At 40.5% G+C, this 23,059-nt stretch overlaps 1 protein-coding gene across 3 annotated transcripts in view; it reads left to right on the top strand.

Moving 5' to 3' along the window:
* Nucleotides 1–23,059, top strand: part of LOC126482380 (uncharacterized) — a 91,706-nt gene that overhangs the window by 1,952 nt on the left and 66,695 nt on the right. For 2 of the 3 annotated variants that reach the window (XM_050106480.1, XM_050106478.1), the window contains exons 1-2: nucleotides 11,376–11,382; nucleotides 11,470–11,644. In XM_050106480.1, coding sequence (XP_049962437.1) covers nucleotides 11,380–11,382; nucleotides 11,470–11,644 — 178 coding nt within the window. In that variant the 5' untranslated portion in view covers nucleotides 11,376–11,379. Of the gene's footprint in view, nucleotides 1–11,375; nucleotides 11,383–11,469; nucleotides 11,645–23,059 lie in introns of those variants that run through there. The other variant, XM_050106479.1, reaches the window with a different exon arrangement.

The following is a 23,059-nucleotide window of genomic DNA, read 5'->3' as shown; positions in this document are numbered from 1 at the left end:
TTTGCTAAATTTCAAGATTTTGTAATTTCCAGCTACCAATAAAACAGCTGCTGTCCAAACAACTCTATACATCAAGTTACTGATGAAGTTGAAACTTGGTAGACATTCATACAGGTCTCTTAGTACATTCTGTATAAATTTCATCAAAACTGAAGACGGTCATGCTGGGACCTCCAGGTCACTTGGTACAGAATGACACATTCTATTAGTACTTAGCAACTTATTTCTGGGAAGTTCTTAATTAGCAGAAAATACAGTGTGATACAAAACACCATTGTTAAGCAGGTGGCTACTGTATATCTACATCTAAACATAATGAGGTGCATATTAGAGGAAAAGTCCTATTGTACCAGTTATTAGTGTTTCTTCGTGTTCCATTCGCATGTGGAGTGTGGGAAGAATGATTGTTTGAATGCCTCTGTGTGAGCGTTAACTGTTTTAATCTTATCCTCACGATCCCTATGTGAGCGATACATAGGTGTTGCAATATATTCCTAGAGTAATCATTTAACGCTGGTTCTTGAATCTTTGTTTATAGACTTTCTCACAATAGTTTACGCCTATCTTCAAGATAGACCCACAGTTTAAACAAATCTGTGACCATTCGTGCTGCCATTCTCTGTGTATGTTTAATATCCCCTCTTAGTTCTATCTGGTTTTGGTCCCACACACTTGAGCAATATTCGAGAACAAGTCACAATAATGCTTTGTAAGCAGTCTCCTTTGTAGACTGGTTGCACTTCCCCAGTATTCTACCAATAAACCAAAGTCTACCAGCTGCTTTACCCACGACTGAACCTATATGATTATTCAATTTCATATCCCTACAGAGAGTTACACACAGGTATTTGTATTAGTTGGCCAATTCCAACAGTGACTCATTGATATTATAGTCATAGGATACTACATTTTTTATGTTTCATGAAGCGCAAAATTTTACATTTCTAAACATGTAGAGATGTTGCCAATCTCTGTACCATGTTGAAATCTTATCAACATCTGACTGAATATTTATGCAGCTTCTTTCAGATACTACTACATTACAGATAACTGTGTCATCTGCAAAAAGCCTGATTTTACTATTAATATTGTCTGCAAGGTCATTAACATACAACATGAACAACAAGGGTACCAACACACTTCCCTGGGCCACACCCGAGGTTATTTCTACATCTACTGAGAACTCTCCATTCAAGATAACATGCTGTGTCCTTCTTACCATAAAGTCCTCAATCCAGCCGCAAATTTCACTTGATACCCCATATGATTGTACTTTTGACAATAAGTGTATGTGTGGGTACTGAGTAAAGTGCTTTTTGGAAATCTAGAAATATTGCATTGACCTGGTTGCCTTGATCCAAAGCTTTCACTAAGTCATGTGCAAAAAGTGGAAGTTAGGTTTCAAGTGATCAATGTTTTCAAAATCTATGTTGGTGGCACTGAGGAGGTCGTTCTGTTCAAGATATATCACATCACTGTGTTTGAGCTCAGAATATGTTCTATAAGATCCTACAACAAATCTATGTCAGGGGTATGACGGTAATTTTGTGAATAACTTTTACTACACTTACTGTAGACAGGTGTGAGTTGTGCCATTTTCCAAGAACTGGGCATGGATTTTTTTTTAGGGGATCTACAGTCAATTATAGTTAGAAGAGCTTTGTTCAGTTTTAATGATCTCTGCTGTTTCTCAACACCACTGACACTAATACTTATTTCATTCATCTTTTCAGTGGTATGAGGATTAAACTGGGGAAATGCTCCTGGGTTTTCCTTTGTAAAGGAACATTTGAAAACAGAATTAAGCATTTCAGCTCTTTCTTTACTACCTTCAATTTCAATTCCTGTCTCATTCGGGAGGGACTGGACACAAACTTTGGTGCCACTGACAGCCTTTACATACGGCCAGCATTTCTTTGGGTTCTGCGAAAGATCACGTGACAGTATTTTGCTACAGCAATCATTGAAGGCATCATGCATTGCTCTCTTGACAGCCAGATGCATTTCATTCAGCATCTCTATCTATAGCCGTATGCTTTGTTTTACACCTGTTATGCAGTAATCTCTGTTTCTGTAGAAGTTTCTTTTCAGTGACTGTACACTATGAAGGTTCTCTCCCATTTTGAACCATTCTGCTGGGTACATATCTATCCAGTGCATGGTCAACTACTCTTAAACTTGATCCAGAGTTCCTCTATATGCTCCTGCTCTGTGCTGAAAGTTTCAAGTTCCTCTTTGATACATTACACTATTGACTTTTTTAACTAGTTTACTGTGCGTTTGTGCTTTGGTAATCATTGTGTCACAATGGCATCATGGTCACCTTTATACCAGTTTTGATGTGGACATCCTCAAAGAGGTCAGATGTGTTTATTGCCATTAGATCCAATATATTTCCATGATGAGTGGGGTTCCTAACTATCTGTTCTAGGTGGTTTTCAGAGAAGGTGTTTAGTAAAATTTCACAGGATGTCTTCATGCCCACCAGTAACAGAACTGTAATTTTCCCAGTTAATTGTTGGATGATTAAAGTCTCTACTAGTGATTACAGTGTGATTAGGGAACTTACATAAAGTGAAATGAGGTTTCCTCTAACGTTTTTGGTTACATCAGAAGAGGAGTCTGGTGGGTGATAGAAGGACCCAGTTGTCATTTTGTGCCCACCTCTAATACCGAGTCTTGTCCAGACAAATTCACGTGCAACTTCAGTTTCTGTCTCGATGGACATTATTGTAAAAATTTTAATGGCACCTTTAATATTCTGCAAAGTCCAGATTGTAATGTAGTTTATGTACAGGTAAAAAGAAAAAAAGAAATGTTCATGTTTATTAAAGTGTAGAGTAATTTCGAGAGAAATGTTGGATTCCTTCAGGGAGGAAGGAGAAGTTTATTGGACAGGGATGGATGGAGAAACCCATTTGTTATGTGTGAACTGTCACTCCCACCTCAAATCTTCTTCAGATTAAATTCCTCCTTCCTTTCTGCAGAAGGAGCCAAATGTTCGGATATGGTATCTTGAAACTTGAAAGTGTTTTTTATGTCTTTTGTTGTTTTGTTTGACAGATGGTTAAAGTTGTATGTCCATAAAATACTGCCAGCCTTTCTGTCTCCTTTTGATTTTAATGATCATTTGAATTTAAATTTTTTTTTCTTTTTTTTCATGCACCAGGTACAGTAGTTTAAAGATATTTATCTGCTGATAATGTATGTACTCATTTGCAAAGTCTTGCTCACCTTGGCACTGAGGCATGAATGAAAGCAAATGTAGGTAACAGCCATTATATTCTCCCAGGAGTTACAATTGTACTGTGTGGATTAATTATGATTGCATCGTCATGGGTAACATATTTTGTAGATAAAATAGTTCTCCTTCCGGGTGAGGAGTGTTATGAGGTATTGGAAGAAGAATTTGACAAAGCAGAAAAAAGTTTCCTGTAATAGAGAATATAAGAGACAGACAAATACTATCAGAATTGAAGAAAAAATATAACCCCATTACAAATAGATAGATAAATAAATAAAAATAAAAAAAGAAATAAAAAGGCAGGTGCAGACAAGTGTGAATATTACCAAACCATCAGTTTCATTAGGCATGTTTTGGAAAATAGTAGCATGAATTTTCTACAGAAAAATGGACTGACTGGTAGAAGCTGAGCTGGAGGAAAGTCTTTTTGGATTCAGAAGAAATGTAAGCACACATGAAGTAATACTGCCACTATAACTAAGGCAAACCTTCGTTTATTACATTTGGCCATGATCACTGGAATGTACGTTTTGAAATTCTGATGTTATTAAGTACAACTTGCATAGAAACCAGACTGAAGTCAAAAGAGTCGAAGGACATGGAAGGAATGCAGTAGCTGAGAAAGGAGTCAGTAAAGGCCCCCATGTTATTCAGTCTGTAGCTTGAGCAAAAAGTAAAGATGTAAAGGTTTGATAGTGACATTATAATTCTATCAGACACAGTAAAAGAATTGGAAAAATCAGTTAAATGGAATGAGTAGTGTCTCGAAAGCAGGTTATTAAATGAACAAAGATAATAGAGTGTAGTCAAAAGAAATCGGTTGATTTGTGGTGAACTGGATTTGAAAACGTGACTGAAAGTATTAGGTGCTGCTATTTCAGCAACAAAATAACTGATGATGACAGAACTAAAGAGGATATAAAATGTAGACTAACAGTGGCAGAAAAATGTTTTGTGAGAAAGAGAAATTAGATCACCAGACAAAATATTACCTGTGACGTAAAAGAGCACACAGGTCACTTTGGAGCAATGTTAGTAATGAAGAACTGGTAACAGGCAGTCATGTGGCCCTCCACCCCTAACATGAATCATACGAGTGAGATGGCGTGTGTGTGTGTGTGTGTGTGTGTGTGTGTGTGTGTGTGTGTGTGTGTGGGCGCGCGCGCGCCTGGGTCAACGTGGAAACATGACAGAATGGGAGAAAGATACTGTCCGTATGTGTCTGTGACCAGAATGTGAATGAAGGTGCCTGATTTGTTGATGTGTCAACATGGGCTATTCATGTTTCATTATTGGGAATTTGTCGAGAGTGTCTTGCTGATTGGTGTCCTTCGCAAAACCTGGCACTTTGTGCCTGTCAAACTCCTCACTCCTCATTTGGTGTGCACACCAAGTGGGAAAGTGCAAATGCATTTGAGTGCTGAGTGATAGGCTGATAATGGATCTCATTGGTATAGTTACTCAGGAACTATATCCAACCTTACAGCCATTGAGTTGTCTTATGGGCAAGTTTTAAATGGGGCTGAGTTGTGAAATGAGGGACTTGTGATTGGTGATCAACTGAAACAGTTTGAGTGTAATACCTCTGTGCCATATGTAATGTTTCATTGCAAATACACTGGGCTGCTCTATGATGTGCGTATATTTGTGAGACAGCAGGGCATCAGTGCCACAATCTGGTATATCAGTGACAGCATTAAATGTTTCCTGAGATGGAATATTGCATAACAACCTAAGTCGCATGAAATTCGTCTGGTAGGCCTCTGACCACACAAAATTGACTCCCGTTTTCTGCAAATGAGCAAGTAGGAAATCTAGTCTGCATTCGGGACAAATTACACATAATAATTGACTTTATCCAGGAACGACTTGTTATTTGAGGTTCTTAGGATCTGGCAAGTTAATGATTGTGTCCACGTGACCCTCTGTGTGCGTGAACCCGTCTTTACTTAAGACATGTCCCAAGTACATTACCCATTTGCTCAAAGTAACTATATTTGTTGTGATAACACGGACCATGGACTTAGAGCCACTCGTACATCATCTGTAGATTAGGTGCGAGAGTTGCTCCCACATGGCCCCAGTAATTAACAAGTCATCTAAATAATCAGCACAGCTGGGGATACCTTGGATGAGTTGCTCAAGATATCTCTGAAATATTGTGGGGACACTTGTAACCCCAAATGGCAACCTGTTATAATGGCATGCCAAATGGTGTATTAATCAGCAAAAACTGTTTCTTCTGATCAATTGCAGGTAACTGAAAAGTAGGCTTCAGTGAGATCTATCTTTGAAAAATAGTGACCCCAGCCAATTTTGCCAACAATTCCTGTGGCTAAGGAATGTGATACAGCCAGACATCTGCTCGAGCATTAATGGAAGATGGCAAGTCAGCACAAATATGAAGTGATACGTTTGGTTTCTTAAAAACATCCATGGACATAGCCCACTGGTTAGATGATATTTGATATATAACTCTAACCTGTGTAGTTCTGCTTTAACTTGATTATCAATAGTGAAGGCTGTGGACAAGCTCTACAAGATTTATGCACTGCCGATTGCTTTAAGGATATGTGGGTCTGGAACCCTGTTGCACAACCTAATGTAGTTTCAAACAGTTGTTTATATTGCACACATAACATATCAAGTTTCTGTGCATGGCATCACAGTTGAGACTGGTCTTGGATCTGTAAACCAAAAAGCACAAAAGTGTCTAATCCAAAAATGTTAGTTGTCCAAGAATTGACTACTAGCAGTGTTAGTTGCTAAGTTACATTTTTATGCTTAGCTTGGACTTTGATATAACCTGCAACAGGATTAACTGGCCATTGTATATCATCACTTTGTGTTGAGGAGATCACAGCTGCTGGAGCCAATCACTAGTATTGTCTTCATTAATTAGACATCCGACCATGCCTGTGTCCAGCTGAAAATCCACTATTGCTCCATTAATGTCCAGTTTCATCATGAGCCTCTGTATCCCATCCGTTGCTGCTATGGGCACCAACTAGATTGCGTGCAGCACGCTGATAGCTAAGGCAAACACCTAAGTTTTGTGGCATGAAAAACAGGTAATATCACAGAAAGAGCAATGACACCACAGATGCCGTGAGCTGCAATCTGGACACAATTTAATGGCACGAAGTTTTCTGGGGCACTTTGACAACGATGAGGAGGAAACTGTTGTATGAGCCTTCATTCTCTCTGGGACACACCAAAAGTAAACAAAGTGCTTCTGTTTTTCATGTTAAACAACAATGAGGGTATTGGATCACTATCTACTGCACTAATACCAGAATCCCATGTCGCCGGATGAACATGTGCTTGGTAAATCGGATGTTGACATTGATTGGAAGTCATTAGTTGATCATAGAGTACAGTGGCGATAATACTCTGACAGTGTTGACAACAGAGAAATCATGAAACATAGCTTGTGCTGATGCAGCTACTCTGTGAGCTTTGGCAATTTTTGACACACTACTCAGGCTGGGATCAGCTTTCAGAACATTCTTTCTGTCAGGAGAAATATTTATAACAACATCACAGACTAATGAGTTGACATACTATATGCCAGCTCTGTTTACAGAAAAGTCACACTTGTGAGCTAAGCCTTGCAAGTAAGCATCCCATGCTGCATATGTTTGCTTACATTGCTTAATACATTGGTTAAATTTGAGCCTAGCGGCCACTACATGTGTTTGGTGAACATAGTAGTCAGGCGGCAAACCACAAACATCAGAAAGTCTAAAATCACTGTGGTCTGAGAGTGTGTGTGGCTTTTGCACCACTTCGTGCAGCTTATTAATAGAAGCCAGAGTGTACTCTGACATTCAGGGTCAGTTACTTGATTTCTCTTTTTGAAGAAGCAAGCATGTGGAGGAGTGGGAGGCAAGGAAACTGCAATTGTAGACTGTTATTGGTTTTGCAGCAGTAGTAACAACAGTTTCTGTTGTTGCTGGTGGAATTCCCACTGCTGTTCATACTGCTGCTGTTGGAGTTCTTACTTTTTTTCGTGCTATTGCTGTTGCTGCAGTTATTGTTGCTGTTGCAAGTGCAACTGCTGCTGCCAAAACCTTAGAAATTCATGATTCATGCCACACTGGAATAGTTGTGACAAGAAATTTCTTGTCATAGAGTTTTTGACCTACTCTTTATACGTAGAACATATTTATGATCACTCACACTGGCGGTAACAGAGATGCCAGTGGAACAAACAGGGATTCCTGAGGTCAATGAGGGTGGAGTTCTTGAAGTGAATGTCTTAAACAGAAACAAGTCCATAGTGTAGGAAAGTCCTCTTAAGCATATACCAATAATCCGGAGAGTAATCCAAATCTAAAATATAATACAGGCAAAGTCAAAACTCTACCGATCTGTCGTGTGTACTTAATGCTTCAGTGAGTTGGTAGGTTGAGTAACCACAGTCGGGCCACAGCATTTACAGGAAGTCTTGCATTGGTAGACATCTTCATATTACATGCTTGTGGCTGTATCACTGCCTTGCATGGGGGGGAAGCTACAGTGGAAGTATGTAGCCCAAGTATCTCTGACATGTTCTCCATGTTGATACTTGGGCTTGGTAGCGAATCAAAGTCATTGCCAGATACTAAATTTTTAGGTGCAAGACATTTGGACAAGTCTTCTCATAGTTCTAATAAGACTATTTGTGCGAGATGCATAAGACAGCACACGAGGGTAGCCATTGCACACCATCCTCTACCTTTGTAAACTGCCCAGAATATAACTCCCCATCCCCCTCAGTCATTGACATGTTCCGTTTTCAAAAGGGAGAAGAAAATCAAGGAGTGTGAAACATGTCACTGCCAGTCTCATTAAGATGCTATGAAAAAGTTCGAACGACTTCACTCAGTCGACATGATGTCAAACTTTGTATCAAATTCCACATCTAGCAACTTCTGGCCCTAGCCACAGGTAATTGTCTGCTTTTCAGTCGGAGGGGGGGCATCAGCTCTCTTGACTTTCCCAGCCACTTCTCAACCCATACCTCTGACACTTCTGTTGATAGCTACACCTAATGAAGTGCCCTCCATCCAGGATGAAACAGACCAGCAATCTATCACCAGCTAGTGGATGAAAGAGCCACATGTTGTGGGTCATAGAAAATAACAGTTCTCTTCTGCCCCGTAAGTCAAGACAGTAAAATCCTTACAGCAATTGAAACCTCACAGGGATGATAGGGAAAAATCAGAAGTTAAACCAAATTTTGCTGCTCTGGTAGACCCCTATCCCCTCCCTTAGTCGGGCCTATGAATGCTGATGAAGACTCACACATTCAGGTGGAGCATGACTCAGAAGTGAAGTAATTTGTTCTTCTGTTTCCACTTCACTGCTTTCTCAGATCCCAATCTGCCATTCCTTCGGTGGAACAGTAATGGATACCATCATCACCTGGCTGAACACCACCAGTTATCAGCTGCTACTATTCAGTTGGCGTGGAACTACTGGAGACATTTCTCAGACACCCAGCTCTTCTTCTTCTTTTTCTTCTCATTGCATTACAACACTGTGTGGGTTTTAGCCTCATCAACAAGCTTCCTCCATTCTGCCCTCTCTGCCATGGTTCTCTGACATCCTTGGACTCGGATAGATTTTTTTATCTTGTTACATGTCATCTGTCCACTGTTTTCGGGGCCTTCCTCTCTGTATTCTTCCGGTTGGCCTCCATTCAAAAATCTTTTTAGTTGTTCTTCCAGTGTCCATCCTGAGGACATGTCCAAGCCAGGATATTCTTCTGCTTTTTGTAATTCTTGTGAAGTCAGCTCCTTGTACAGGCTCTCCAGCTCAGTGTTTGTCTTAGATCTCCAGAAACCTTTACTATCCTGAACTGCTCCACAGATCTTGCACACCACTCTACAATCAAATATCCTGAGCTGCTGCTCAAGCAGCACTCGTTGGCGTCCATGTTTTGCATCCTTAGGCTACACTGGCTGGATCACGACCTTATATAGTGCAGCTTCAGCTGCCTATTTAATAACCTAGAGGGCAATGATTTCTTAAATGCGTGGAAGCATCTATTACCATTTAGGATGTGGAGTTTTATTTCAGTTGACATGGAATTTGTGCTGTTTGTATTAGAGCCCAAATAGTCAAAGTTCTGCACATGTTCAAAATTGAAACCGTCTGCTGATAGTCTAACCAAGTTTTATTTTCCTTCCTACCGAGCGAGGTGGCGCAGTGGTTAGCACACTGGACTCACATTCGGGAGGACGACGGTTCAATCCCGTCTCCAACCATCCTGATTTAGGTTTTCCGTGATTTCCCTAAATCGTTTCAGGCAAATGTCGGGATGGTTCCTTTGAAAGGGCACGGCCTATTTCCTTCCCAATCCTTCCCTAACCCGAGCTTGGGCTCCGTCTCTAATGACCTTGTTGTCGACGGGACGTTAAACACTAACCCACCTACCACCTATTTTCCTTCCTGGTGAAATTTATCTACTTAGTATTTGTTTCATTTATAGAAAGGCCTCTAGGTTCTGTGGCTTCTTTCAGCTCGGATCTTGTCCTCTCTAATGATCCACTTCTACTACTAATAATTGCTACATCACCAGCATATGCGCATATCTGAGTCGACTTCGTGCCATGTAACCAGATATCTGAAGCTTCCGCATGGCTGCTTCAAGAGCCAGATTGAAAAGCATCATAGAGAGTGCGTCCCCTTGTCTGACTCCTTTACTAATGCTAAACCAATTGCTCAGTTCTCCATCCTCTCGTACGGCAGCCTTGGAACCAGCCAACGTTGCTTGAATAAGTGAGACATGCTTCAGTGGTATACCAAGCAGCAGCAGGAATGCTGGAGCAGGTGTAAATGGGAAATACCTGTATGAGTGCTCCCCATAAACCACCGCACCAAGTTTCAACTTGGTTTGTGTAAATAGTATGCTTTGTTAATTATCTATGACAAGATAATACTGTATGCGAGATACAGGCTTCACTTTTAGACTAACGCCCTTCCTGTAGTTTTCCAAGACCCTCTGACCTAAAAAGAAAGCCACCCAGTCCCTTCCACATAGCCTCTGCTACCCGTGTAGGCACTCCATGTGTTTAGTGGATCCCTGATGTATTAAGTGGAACCAGAGAACCCACCACTGTATGGTGCAAGTCGAGGAATCTGCAGCCCACACTGTTGCAGCACCTTTTGAGCCTCTCATTTAGACCCACCACTCCACTCAATACCAAAGGTCTGCAGTCAATCCTTTTGACAATACTACAGATGTTGAGCTCTGCCTTCATCTCACCAACAAGACTGGCCTTCTGTCCCCTTCAAATAGCAGCCCAAAACCAGAGAGAATCACTTCCATTCAGAACCAAAATGACTTGGAGAGAATTTCTGTATGGTGCGAAAAGTGATAATTAGCGCTGAACAAAGAAAAGTGCGAGGTCATCCACATGGGTACTAAAAGAAATCCGATAAATTTTGGGTATACGAAAAATTGCACAAATATAAGGGCTGTCAATTCGCCTAAATACCTAGGAATTACAATTACAAGCAACTTAAATTGTAAATGCTACATAGATGATATTGTGGGGAAGGCGAAACAAAAGACTGCACTTTGTTGGCAGAACACTTAAAAGATGCGACAGACCCACTAAAGAGACAGCCTACATTACACTTGTCCGTCCTCTGCTGGAATATTGCTGTGCGGTATGGAATGCTTACCAGGTAGGATTGATGGAGGACATCGAAAAAGTGCAAAGAAGGGCAGCTCATTTTGTGTTATCGCGCAATAGGCGTGAGAGTGTCACTGATATGATACGCGAGTTGGGGTAGCAGTCACTGAAACAAAGGTGGTTTTCTTTGCAGCGAGATCTATTTACAAAATTTCAATCACCAACTTTCTCATCCGAATGCGTAAATATTTTGTTGACACCCACCTACGTAGGAAGAAATGATCATCATAATAAAATAAGAGAAATCAGAGCTCGAACGAAAAGATTTAGGTATTCCTTTTTCCACGCGCCATTCAAGAGTGGAATGGTAGAGAAGTAGTATGAAAATGGTTCGATGAACTTTCTGCCAGGCACTTAAGTGTTAATTGTGGAGTAATCATGTAGATGTAGAAATATGTGGGGGTTGTGTGGCTTTCAGAATAGATAGTGCTCTCCTGCATGGGAGGAATGGTAAGGTCTAGTATTATTATTCAAGTCTCATGAAATAAATGTTTTTGGTTGTATTGTGTAATTAACTTTCCAATAAATTTCTTTCAGGTGGTGATGCTGAACAGTTCATCTGAAGGAACCAGCCAAAATGGATATGTGAAAAAATCACCATTTGCATTTATTTCAAATTTATTTAAAAGAAAGAAAAATCGTGGTTCAAGAAATGATGTGAAGTTCAAGGACTGTGCTTTTGGGGCAATGGAAGGTGGATCAGGATGTCCATGTATGTTGGAAACCTTTTGATAGTGTGACAGTCTAGTTCATAGTACGTTTTGCATTTTCCATTGCTAGTTAGTTTCTTGCTTTTGCATCTTCCACAATGCCTGAAATCTAGAGAGCAACATATTTATTTGGCCATTGTATAGTAACATTTTTTTCTTTTAAATTATACTGTCAAATAATTTCTTTACCGGCATTACACACACACACACACACACACACACACACACACACACAAGTTGGCAGAAAATGTTTACGTTATGTATATTATTTTATCTGGCATATGTCATTGTTAGTTTATTAGTTATGGATTATAATTGCCATCTCTTTCTTTGAAATGGAGGGAATAAGCTCTCTATTGTAAAACACTTTTTCGTGTCATAACACAAGGAAGAAATAAAAACATTCAGCTATGGGTATGAGCATGTAGAGGAACTGTTCCTCAAGTTCAGAAAAATAATTGTCCAAGCAGTGGACAGAAACGAATTTAATAGATCATTTCATGATCATGGAAGGGTCCCTTCATGGCATACAGTCTCTATAAAGAAACTTTTAAAGAAATAGTGGCTGCTGCACAATAGGTGTAAAACAAAACATAGGGCTGTAGATCGAGGAATTTGGAGTGGAACACATTTGGTTACAAAAGGAGGACCTCTTACAAAAACTAAAGATATTTTGGTCATACCTGACGGCTATCAGTAGCACCAAAGTTTGCGTCCAGATACTCCTGGAAGGCACAACAACAGAAACCAAAGGTAGCAAAGAGAAAGCAGAAATGATGAACCTCATTTTCAAATGTTCCTTCACAAAGGAAGATCATGGAGTACTGCACCAGTTTAATTCTTGCATCACTTGAAATGTTCCTTAGTTTTAGAAATGTAAATTTTCAGTTTGTGAGTGTTGTTATTCTAATCCAAGAACACTGTAATTTATTTCTCAAACAGTACACACACATGGAAGGCAAGGTTCAACACAACTCTCAGTAAGGAAGGGACTGGCAGAGTCTTGTGCTCTGGACTATATATTTATTATTTCCAAGAGGGGGCACAGCTGGCATGCTGCGCATACAACTGCTGTCGCATTAGCAGGCTGGGTGGCCCCTAGTGGCTAAATCAAGTACAGATGTCACACAAGAACTGAGAAGCAGCACACACAAAATTGGTAGTTACAGCACTTGTCTTCCTTTGCGAAGAAGTGAGCACTGTGCTCACATCCATTTCTTCTGTAGTCAATGTAGGTTGTTGAGTTGTGCGATGTACTGCCACCAGTGCATATGGTCAGAAGTGGCATGAGCGAGGACAAGTGCGTTCTTGCCCCCCCTGTGAGAGGCTGTATGATAGGATAGGCAACACTGGCATAGTGTCCATTTCCACATCTGAGTCCAGTCTCAGAGAAGGAGGTTGCGGTGAGGGTGGTGGAACAGCAGCGCTAGCTGTGATGGAGGCAGTGAAGGCGTCAGCTGTGACAGTGTGGGAAACTGGGTCCCGCTGTGGCCCCTGACAGCTGAAGGGGGCACCCACAGCAGAGGAAACAGTTGTAAAAATGTCGGCAGTGGTGGTGGAAAAGGCAAGGGCACTTTCCATGATGTAGGAGACAACCAGGAGATGGTGGATGCAGGGACGGTGGAGGCGCACTTGGTAAGCACCTGCCCAGTGAGATATGAGCTGGTCAGTGTGTTGCGACACCATCCACTTAGCTGTGTGGACAATGCAAAGGCGTTGGCCATGGGTACTCTTGATTACCGGCGGCACTCATTGTGGCCAGTGGGCAATCCCGTGAGCCAATACCGCTGTGCCAGGCTGGAAGTGCTGAGGCACCGGTGCCGGTGGGTGGCCTGACATTGGCTGAAGCAAGTAGCAGCGTCCAGGGCTGATGACCATGCAACAACTCCGCCAGACCTTCATCGCCAATGGGGATGAACCTATAAGAACTGAGGAACTGGTCAAGAGCTACTTCCAGTGGCACATCCAGAACGTAATTTTTCATCTGTGTCTTAAATATTTGCACTAGTCATTCTGCTTCCTCATTTGATAGGGTGGAAAGGAGGAGACATGACTTGGAGAGCACCACTTTTTTTTTACAAAAATCTTCAAGTACCTGAGATATGAACTGGGGGCCATTGTCTGTAAGTAACATATACGGAAGACCTTCCACTGCAAAAAAATTGAGACAGAGCAGAAATTGTTGCTGTTGCAGAAGTAAACAGGCAGCGCACCACATACAGAAATGTAGGATAAAAACATCAATTATAACAAGCCAGTAGGAAGTCAAAAAAAGTTCCACAAAATCTACACGAATTTGGTCCCAAGGCTGCTGTGGATCTGGCCATAGTGACAAAGAAGCACGGGGAGCCACCTGATGGGTGGCATACTGTAGGCAGGCTACAAGAACTTACACCATTTTTCCATCAATATCTGGCCAAAAAACATGTCTACATACTAACACTTTTGTACGTGACACACCCCAGTGGTCGACATGTAATAAATGTATAACCTCACACTGAAGGGCAGACAGGACTACCATCCGAGGAGTGGAGTCCTCTCTAGCTAACAGCAACACTCCATCCCAAACAGAAAGATGATTTTGTAATGCAAAATAATTTCTCAGTGGATCAGAAACATGACCTGAACATCCAGCCAGCCATGTTGCTCAAAACAACTTTACTTAAAACAAGATTAAGATCCACGGCTACTGCGGCTGCAGTTTTAGTGCTAGTAACAGGAAAACCATCAACAACATTTTGAGCTTCCACATCTAAATGAAAACAAAGTAATTCCTCTTTATCAAGCTGTGGATTAGGACTAATCTGCAAACGCGATAAGACATCAGCATTTGCATGTTGCACTGTGGGTTGACAATGTATCTCATATTTTTATCATGACAAGAAAAGAGCCCGCCACTGTAAGCATTGTGCGGCTTTGTCCAGTGAGGAAGCCGAAGCGTTGAAAAGAGACACCAAAGGTTTTTGGCCCATGGACAGGTAAAACTTTGACTCATATAGTAGAGCATATATGATCTCCAAAGCCTTGTTCTCTTTCTGAGATTAACGCAATTGTGCAAAATTTAAGGACTTAGAGGCATATGCAATAGGACATTTAGAACCATCCACATACTTATGAACAAGAATAGTACCAGCGCCAACTGATATGTATCTGTCTTTAACACTAGGTGCTGGGCCAGCTGAAAAGTGACCATACAACAGGCCGACTGCAGCTTAAATTTCAACTTGAATGCCTGGTCTCAAGTCGGGGACTAGTGGAAAGGAACATCTTTACATAATAATGTGTGGAATTGTTGTGCCACAGTAGCAGTGTCCAGTATTAATGCGTGGTAGTATTCAATTTTACAGTATGGCAATAGCATCAATATGGTGGCACAATTGTTTAACGCGAGCACACAACGCATCAGAGCCCAAATAAACAATGACGGTTGAAGAAACTGTGCCTTGTCCAAATCGCACTTTAACCCTGCATACTGTTAAACAGAAAATAGAACACGAAGGTTCTGCAAATATTCCTCTGTAGAGGTACCATACATAACTGTTTCATCTAAATAGTTGATGCAGCCTCAAACTGAACAATGAAAAACAGCTGGTGTGCTTGCCACACCAAAAGGCAAACACTGATATTGATAAAACCCAGCTGGGGTATTGATAACTAGAAGGCATTTATATTCCTCATCAAGCAGCAACAGTAAATATGCCTATGCCAGGTCAATCTTTGAAAGAGAATGACCTTTTAGTAATTTTGCTAACACCTTGTGCATTAATAGATTTTTTTAAAAAGCGGTGCAGAAGCATAATTTATTGGTAGGTTTTTTGACTATCATCAGCGGTACTTACTACTCACTGGGAGAAGTAGATTGAATAACATCAAGGGATTGAAGCCAAATCTAATTCTGTGGTGTTTTTTAGTTACCGGTACCAGGTGGGTGCTGAAAAACTGGGGGTGGGCATTGTTGGATCATAATATGATCTTGTAATTCTGTTGCACAACACACTTTTAGAGGAAGTAGAGAGGAAAATTTGGCACAGACAGCATGCAACTTGATCAGAAACCACATGTGCTTCAGCATCGATTGAGAATGCAAACAGTTTATAAATGTCCAAACCAAACAAATTTTCATTGTCCACAACTAGGAATGTTAATGAATGAACACAGCCTTGTAAGTCATAGCTATAGAAAAGTGTCCAAGAATGGGAATCTTTTGTTTGTTATAACATGTCAGCCTCCGAAGAGGAGAACCCAAATCCACATAAGTCTGAGAATTCACAAATGCTGCTTCTGCATCCGTGTCTCCCTGCGTTTTCAATTATTTTTTAAACACAACACACTTCAGTGGATAACTTGCTTTGAGACACCATCACTGATGATACACTGTTCACATCCATGTTCGTTTTGTCCTCACTGAGGTTTGGAAAGGAGTTACTTGCAGAACCAATGTGTCCTTTCTTATGGTACCTATTGCACATTGCCCAGCTCTTTGGACATATGGTCCATTCATGTTGAATGAAGCAGTACGGGCATGAAGACAGTGGAGCATGAGGCTGTCGCTGTTGTGATGTGGACTATTGTTGTCGTAAATGCCAGTTACATATATTATGCTGAGACGTCTGCTGGACTGCTGCAATAGCATCTATGTTCCCATGTGAACTGACTGAAGGCTGGGAGGGGTGAGAGGAACTGATTTCTTAAACTTTGTACCAGGCTTCTGTCTGACTTCCTGAAATTTTTAAAATTACAAATGACTGAGCTAAGTTCAATTCTTACGTAAGCATAGAGTTTTCACACTGTAGAGCTCGCTCTCATACTTCCCTATCATGAGCAAAATGTATGACTGCATTGTGAACCATTTGATTGGTGTAGGATTCCTTATGAACATATGTCACAAAATTATTGTATTGTATTGTATTTATGATGGTGGCTAAGCCCGTGTACCTCTACTGCCCATGCTGTGTATGTTTTGGCAGCAGTGAAACTCCACACGAGAAGCAATAATGCAAGTACATTTACAGTGATAGGTAGGAAGTAGCTCACACATCTGATCAAAAGGAAGACTTGAGGGTTCTTGTAAGGAGGCAAGCTGACACAACAAAGTTCTGATACCAGTGAGTTGAAATCCACAACAAATAAAGGACCTTTCAAAAGCTTACATCTGTTACCCCAAATGCATGGAAATGCCGGTGTAGATGTTTTTCGTAAGCATCCCAGTCTTTTGCTGTATCGCTGTATGTAGAGAACAGCAGTGGATATGTTGGTGGAGGGACCACAGTTTGTGCGAGTGTAGTTGTTAAACTGGAAATAGTGACTGTTAGTGTCTGCTATTGCTCAATAAGGGATTTAAGTGCTGCTTCCATGGACTCAAAAGACTAATGACTGAAGTGGAACATGTGGTGTTAAATACCTTACTTGTTGCCAAAAAGTATTTTAACCCAAGACCACTGTAATTTATTGCTCAAACAGTACACACACATGGAAGACATGGTACAACACAATCAGAAATACACAAGTGGTCAGTGGAGCCTTGCATTCCAGCCTGTATATTCATTAGTTCCAATAGGGGGTGCAGCCGGCAGATGCGCCATGCAACTGCTGTCTCATTAGCTGGCCATGTGGCCTCTAGTGGCCGAATCAAACATAAACTTCATGTGCAAACTATGAAATGGCGCATACACCAAATCGGTAGTTACGGCAGTTGTTATTCTCAAATTCTGAGCTGCTGCATCTTGTGTAAAACTGTGTAAATCACATTAATGTGGACTTCTCCTCTGTTGCAGCTGCGTACTGAAATCTGGAAGCTGTGACTAAATTTTTGACATTCTTCTAAGTAATAGAAGGCATTTCCTGTGAACACAGGTACATTGCTCCTTCTGTTGCAATTGGTGTATGAAAGACAACACTAATATATAATGAGTGTTCATATGTTTGATATTACATTGCATGAACTCTGTCTGACAGTAACAAACGACAGTTCTGTACAAATTGACAAATAACTAACCATCATATGTTTCCCATGACATCAGCCCCATTATTGTGGCACCCCTTTTATTCAATGGCACACCCTGCTCCTTCAAAACCAGAACACTACAGCGTGGAATAACTGCCAAGCCAGTAGGTACTCCAGTGTATAGTAAACAGCAATTGTCGTCACACCTTGAAGATGCATGGCATCTATATGTACCATTTTACATGTACGAGCAATAACAAAACCATCCAAACAGTTTGTGATTTTAAACTACTTAACTAATAAAAAATACCTCCAGCTGTGATGATCATCACTCGTCAGTTAGTTACATTGGGTAACACATCACTTTCCCACACACTGCGAGGGTAAGGGATGTAGATGCTAATGTCAATAGCATTGAGAAACAGCAACAGTCACTAAAATCGAACAAGACCCCATGATTCTTGCCAGATTATATATGAAATACACGCACTAGTTAGCTCCTTTCTTAACCATGACACAAGGGCCGTTCAAAAGTAAGTTCTGATACATTCTGTTGTGTGAAAGAGTGGAGATAGTAGAGAGATTTCAGCATATAGTAGAGTGATTTCAGCACAGCTGTGTTGCCCAGCTCAGTTAAGAGTCTGGTAGTGCAGCAGAAAGGGTATTTAACTGTTGTTTCCACCACAACTGCAAATCAAAATGGCTGATATCACTTAAACTCTTGCTGCCTGTGAATTCTGTGAGCAAAAAATGTCATTATTATAGACATTTATAATGAATTTTGCTCAGTATATGGAGATAACTGTGAGTGATAGTGCTGTAAGAAAATCATGCCATTTGTTTTCGGAAGATCAGATGAACATCAACAACAAAGGATGAAGGACAACCATCTGATGTGGCAAAAGAACTTGTTGCAAATATAAATAACAAAATCAGAGGAAATAGCTGGTTCACGATGACAGAATCATCAGTCATTGTCCGTAAGATATCTTGAATAATGTTGTACAAACTTGTGACTGATCAGCTCGGTTATCACAAATTTTATGTGCAATGGGTCCACAAAATGAAGAGGTTGGGGGCTGCATTAACATTTCTGATGTTTTACAATACAGAAGGCGGTGAATTCCTCAATCACATTGTGGCAGGAATTGAAACCTGGGTTGCATAATTGAATATGGAGAAAAAATCAACGGTACAGGGCCACACCCGTTCACCATGTAAGTCTTTTAAAGTGCCACCAAACATTTTTTGCCTGAAAACTAATAACTCTTTTTTTTCTGGCTGGAGAAGGACACACACACACACACACACACACACACACACACACACACACACTGCTTAACAGCATAAACTGAATATTGTTTGACCATCTTCTGTACAACCCTAATTTGTCACCCAGTGATTTTCACTTGTTTTGAAAGATGAAAAAACCAACCAACAGAAGCTATCAAGGGCAGTGATGTACACGATCACAACACTAGAACAAAGTGTAACTGTTTCTGTAACAGAACAACATTAAAAATGACTGATAGAAGTCCATATATCAGTGGTTTGATTTGGTATAACAAGCTACCAAACTCTCTAAGAATGTACACGAGAAATGTTTTTAAAACAAAATTAAAATCTTTTCTAATAGAAAAGTGTTTATATTCTTTCAATGAATTTTAAGATAGTGATTGTAACATGAGGCATTAGCATATCAATTGTAATGTGATAAATGTAAAAAATAGACATAAGAAGCAACAGCTACAGAATATAGTGCATTTTATAAGTATGAATACAACCATAGTATTAAGTTTGACATTTGCAAAAGCAATCATTACGATAGCTCCACACAAAGAAAATGTAAATAAATAAATAAATGTAGAAATATCGTCAGGCATTCCCCAGATAAGTTTGTTGAGAGCCTTGTTGTTCATCTTGTGTATTAATCACCTGGCTGACAATATTAATAGAAACTTCAGGCTGTTTGCAGATGATACAGTTCTGTATAACGAAGTACTATATGTAAATAAAAGTGCAAAAATATTCAGTCAGATGTCACTAAGATTTCAAAATGGTGCAAGGACTGGAAACTTTATTGAAATATTCATAAACGTAAAATCCTGCTTTTCACAAAAAGCAAAACCTAGTATCATATGATTACAGTTTCAGTTAAATGCATTGGTGTCCAAAATTAAAGCAACAAACTGCTATTCTCCCGTCCTGTGTCCAATTCACAATGTAATTATACAAACTGTCAACAGATGTATGTACGATTGTGTTCTGCAAGGAACATTGGCTTTCCAGTCAACAGACAAGTACGCCAATGATGATGCCAGGGCACTTATCAAATGGGGTCGTATTTGCCAGGTAGTCCCACATCCACAATCACTGTGTCCACAGTCACAGACAGTGCAATGTGGCACAGAGAAGACACCTATCAGACTCTCCGTGGTGAGGACCATAGGAAGAATGGAAACAGGACAGTCGCATAAACTGATGTGTCCTGATGGCTTAGTGTGAATCGTTCTGTTGTTTCTTGTATGTGGAGACTGTTTGTAGAGACCAAAACTGTGCCCAAAGACCAGGGCAGGCCCAACCACATGTGACATCAGAAAGAGAAGACAGTTATTTGGTTGTAAGGGCATGATAGTACCGCCTTAGTACTGCATGGCAACTGGCATCTGACATCACAGCATCACTGGATGCATTTTATCGAGGCAAGCTGTGTACAGAAGGCTTTGGTAGAGTGGCCTTTATTGTCGGAGACCTGCTGCGTGTGTACATCTGACGCGTCTTCACAGAAGCAAACATCTAAAGTGGAGTCATTAATGTGCCACCTGGATTGTCAAATATTGGGCCAATGTTCTTTCCACAGGTGAGTCCTGATTTGGTCTGAAAAGTGATTCTTGAAGGATTCACATCTGAGGGAACATGAAACACGATTTCGAGACCCAGACATTGTGGAAAGAGACCAATATCGAGGAGGATCCGTAATGGCATGGGCAGTGATTATGTTGAACACCTCTTCACGAAATTGTACGGGTGAATCAGGAAGGCTTAACTGCTGTAAGGTATCATGATGAGATCTTGGGACCTCATGTGCAGTTGTTGCAAGGTGCTGTGGGCCCAGACTTTGTATTGAGGAGTTATAATGCCTGACCTCATAGAGGGTGGTTGATATTTCATTGAGAAACAAAAGATTTGCATGCAAGGCGTGACCTGCTCACTCGCATAGAGCACATCTGGAGTGCAATAAGGAGACGAGTTGCATTCCATCAGAATCCACCAACCTCTCTCCAGAATTTGCGAGCAGCTCTGCAGGAAGAATGGGTATTATTGCCTCAACATGAGATTGGTGACATCATTCACAGCTTGCACTGTTGTTGTCAGGTCTATACTGCTGCCAGAGATGGTCACATACCATTTTTGTTGTTGTTGTTGTGGTGGTGGTGGTCTTCAGTCCTGAGACTGGTTAGATGCAGCTCTCCATGCTACTCTATCCTGTGCAAGCTTCTTCATCTCCCAGTACCTACTGCAACTTACATCTTTCTGAATCTGCTTGGTGTATTCATCTCTTGGTCTCCCTCTACGATTTTTGCCCTCCATGCTGCCCTCCAATACTAAATTGGTGATCCCTTAATGCCTCAGAACATGTCCTACCAACCAATCCCTTCTTCTAGTCAAGTTGTGCCACAAACTTCTCTTCTCCCCAATCCTATTCAACACCTCCTCATTAGTTATGTGATCTACCCATCTAATCTTCAGCATTCTTCTGTAGCACCACATTTCGAAAGCTTCTATTCTCTTCTTATCTAAACTATTTATCGTCCATGTTTCGCTTCCATACATGCTTCACTCCATACAAATACTTTCAGAAACGACTTCCTAACACTTAAATCTATACTCGACGTTAACAAATTTCTCTTCTTCGGAAACGCTTTCCTTCCCATTGCCAGTCTACATTTTATATCCTCTCTACTTTGACCATCATCAGTTATTTTGGTCCCCAAATAGCAAAACTCCTTTACTCCTTCAAGTGTCTCATTTACTAATCTAATTCCCTCAGCCTCACCCGACTTAATTCGACTACATTCCATTATCTTTGTTTTGCTTTTGTTGATTTTCATCTTATATCCTCCCTTCAAGACACTGTCCACTCCGTTCAACTGCTCTTTGAAGTCCTTTGCTGTCTCTGACAGAATTACAATGTCATCGGCGAACCTCAAAGTTTTTATTTCTTCTCCATGGATTTTAATACCTACTCCGAATTTTTCTTTTGTTTCCTTCACTGCTTGCTCAATATACAGATTGAATAACATCGGGGAGAGGCTACAACCCTGTCTCAATCCCTTCCCAACCACTGCTTCCCTTTCATGCCCTTCATCTCTTATAACTGCCATTTGGTTTCTATACAAATTGTAAACAGCCTTTCGCTCCCTAATAGCCTTTCGCACACACCATATTGAGCACATTAACCAATTGTCAGAATGTGTGTGCAAATCCGTTAATTTGGAAAAAATAAGAACAATTTTTTCTACCTTTATGCATGTTGCAGTTGTTTATGTTTTGTATTTTTTACATTTTTTCTGCTTTACTATGACCTGTTTTTACTATTTTGTGGCAAAATAAATGTAGTCTTGGGAAAATTTGTGTTTGTTGCTTTAATTTCGGACACCAGTGTAGTTGGATGTACCAATCTGTAGGGATATGAAATCAAGTGACCACGTAGGCTGAATTAAAGGTAGACCAGGAAACAGACATAGGTTCATTGATAGGATACTGTAAAAATGGAATTAATCTACATAGGAGATGACTTACAAAACACTTGTGACACATCCTTTCATATTTCTAATGGGTAGAGGCCCACAGCAAATAGAACTAAGGATATTGAATACATACGAAGAAGAGTAGCAAGAATGGTCTAAGGTGTTTTTGATCCATGGGGAAGTGTCACAGAAGTGCAGAAAAGCTTGAACTGGCAGATAGTTGCAGGATAGATTTCAGCTGTTGTGTGAAAGTATATTTACAAAGTTTCAAGAAACAGTATTGAAGAATCTAGGAACATTGTGTGGTCTCCTTATGTATTGCTCCCATAGAGACTGTGAAAACAAGATTATACTAATCACAGCAAGTACAGAGGCATTTAAACAGTCATTCTTCCTGCACATCGAATGTGGTTGGGATGGGAAGAAAGCTCAAAATATGGTACAGTGGGAAGTGCCATCTGCCATGCACTTCACAGGGATTTGCAGAGTATGTACGTAGGTCTAAAAAATGTGGAGCTCATGTCTGGTGTATATAGGATGGACTAGAAGTGTCTTTTACATTTTAACTTAAAGCATAAAACAACAGTTTGCAGGCATCAAATGTCAATGAAAAGGAAGAAATGGCTTATGACCGGAAAGTTTCCCATATCTGGTACTATTGAACAGTCATCGTGACTCTCAGGACTTTCTGCAAAGAGAAACAGTCAGCTGGTGGGAGATGG

Source organism: Schistocerca serialis, chromosome 5 (genome assembly GCF_023864345.2).
Source record: "Schistocerca serialis cubense isolate TAMUIC-IGC-003099 chromosome 5, iqSchSeri2.2, whole genome shotgun sequence".
NCBI classification, from domain to species: Eukaryota; Metazoa; Arthropoda; class Insecta; order Orthoptera; family Acrididae; genus Schistocerca; species Schistocerca serialis.
The sequence above is the reverse complement of the archived record's forward strand: the minus strand, read 5'-3'. Positions and strand labels throughout refer to the sequence as shown.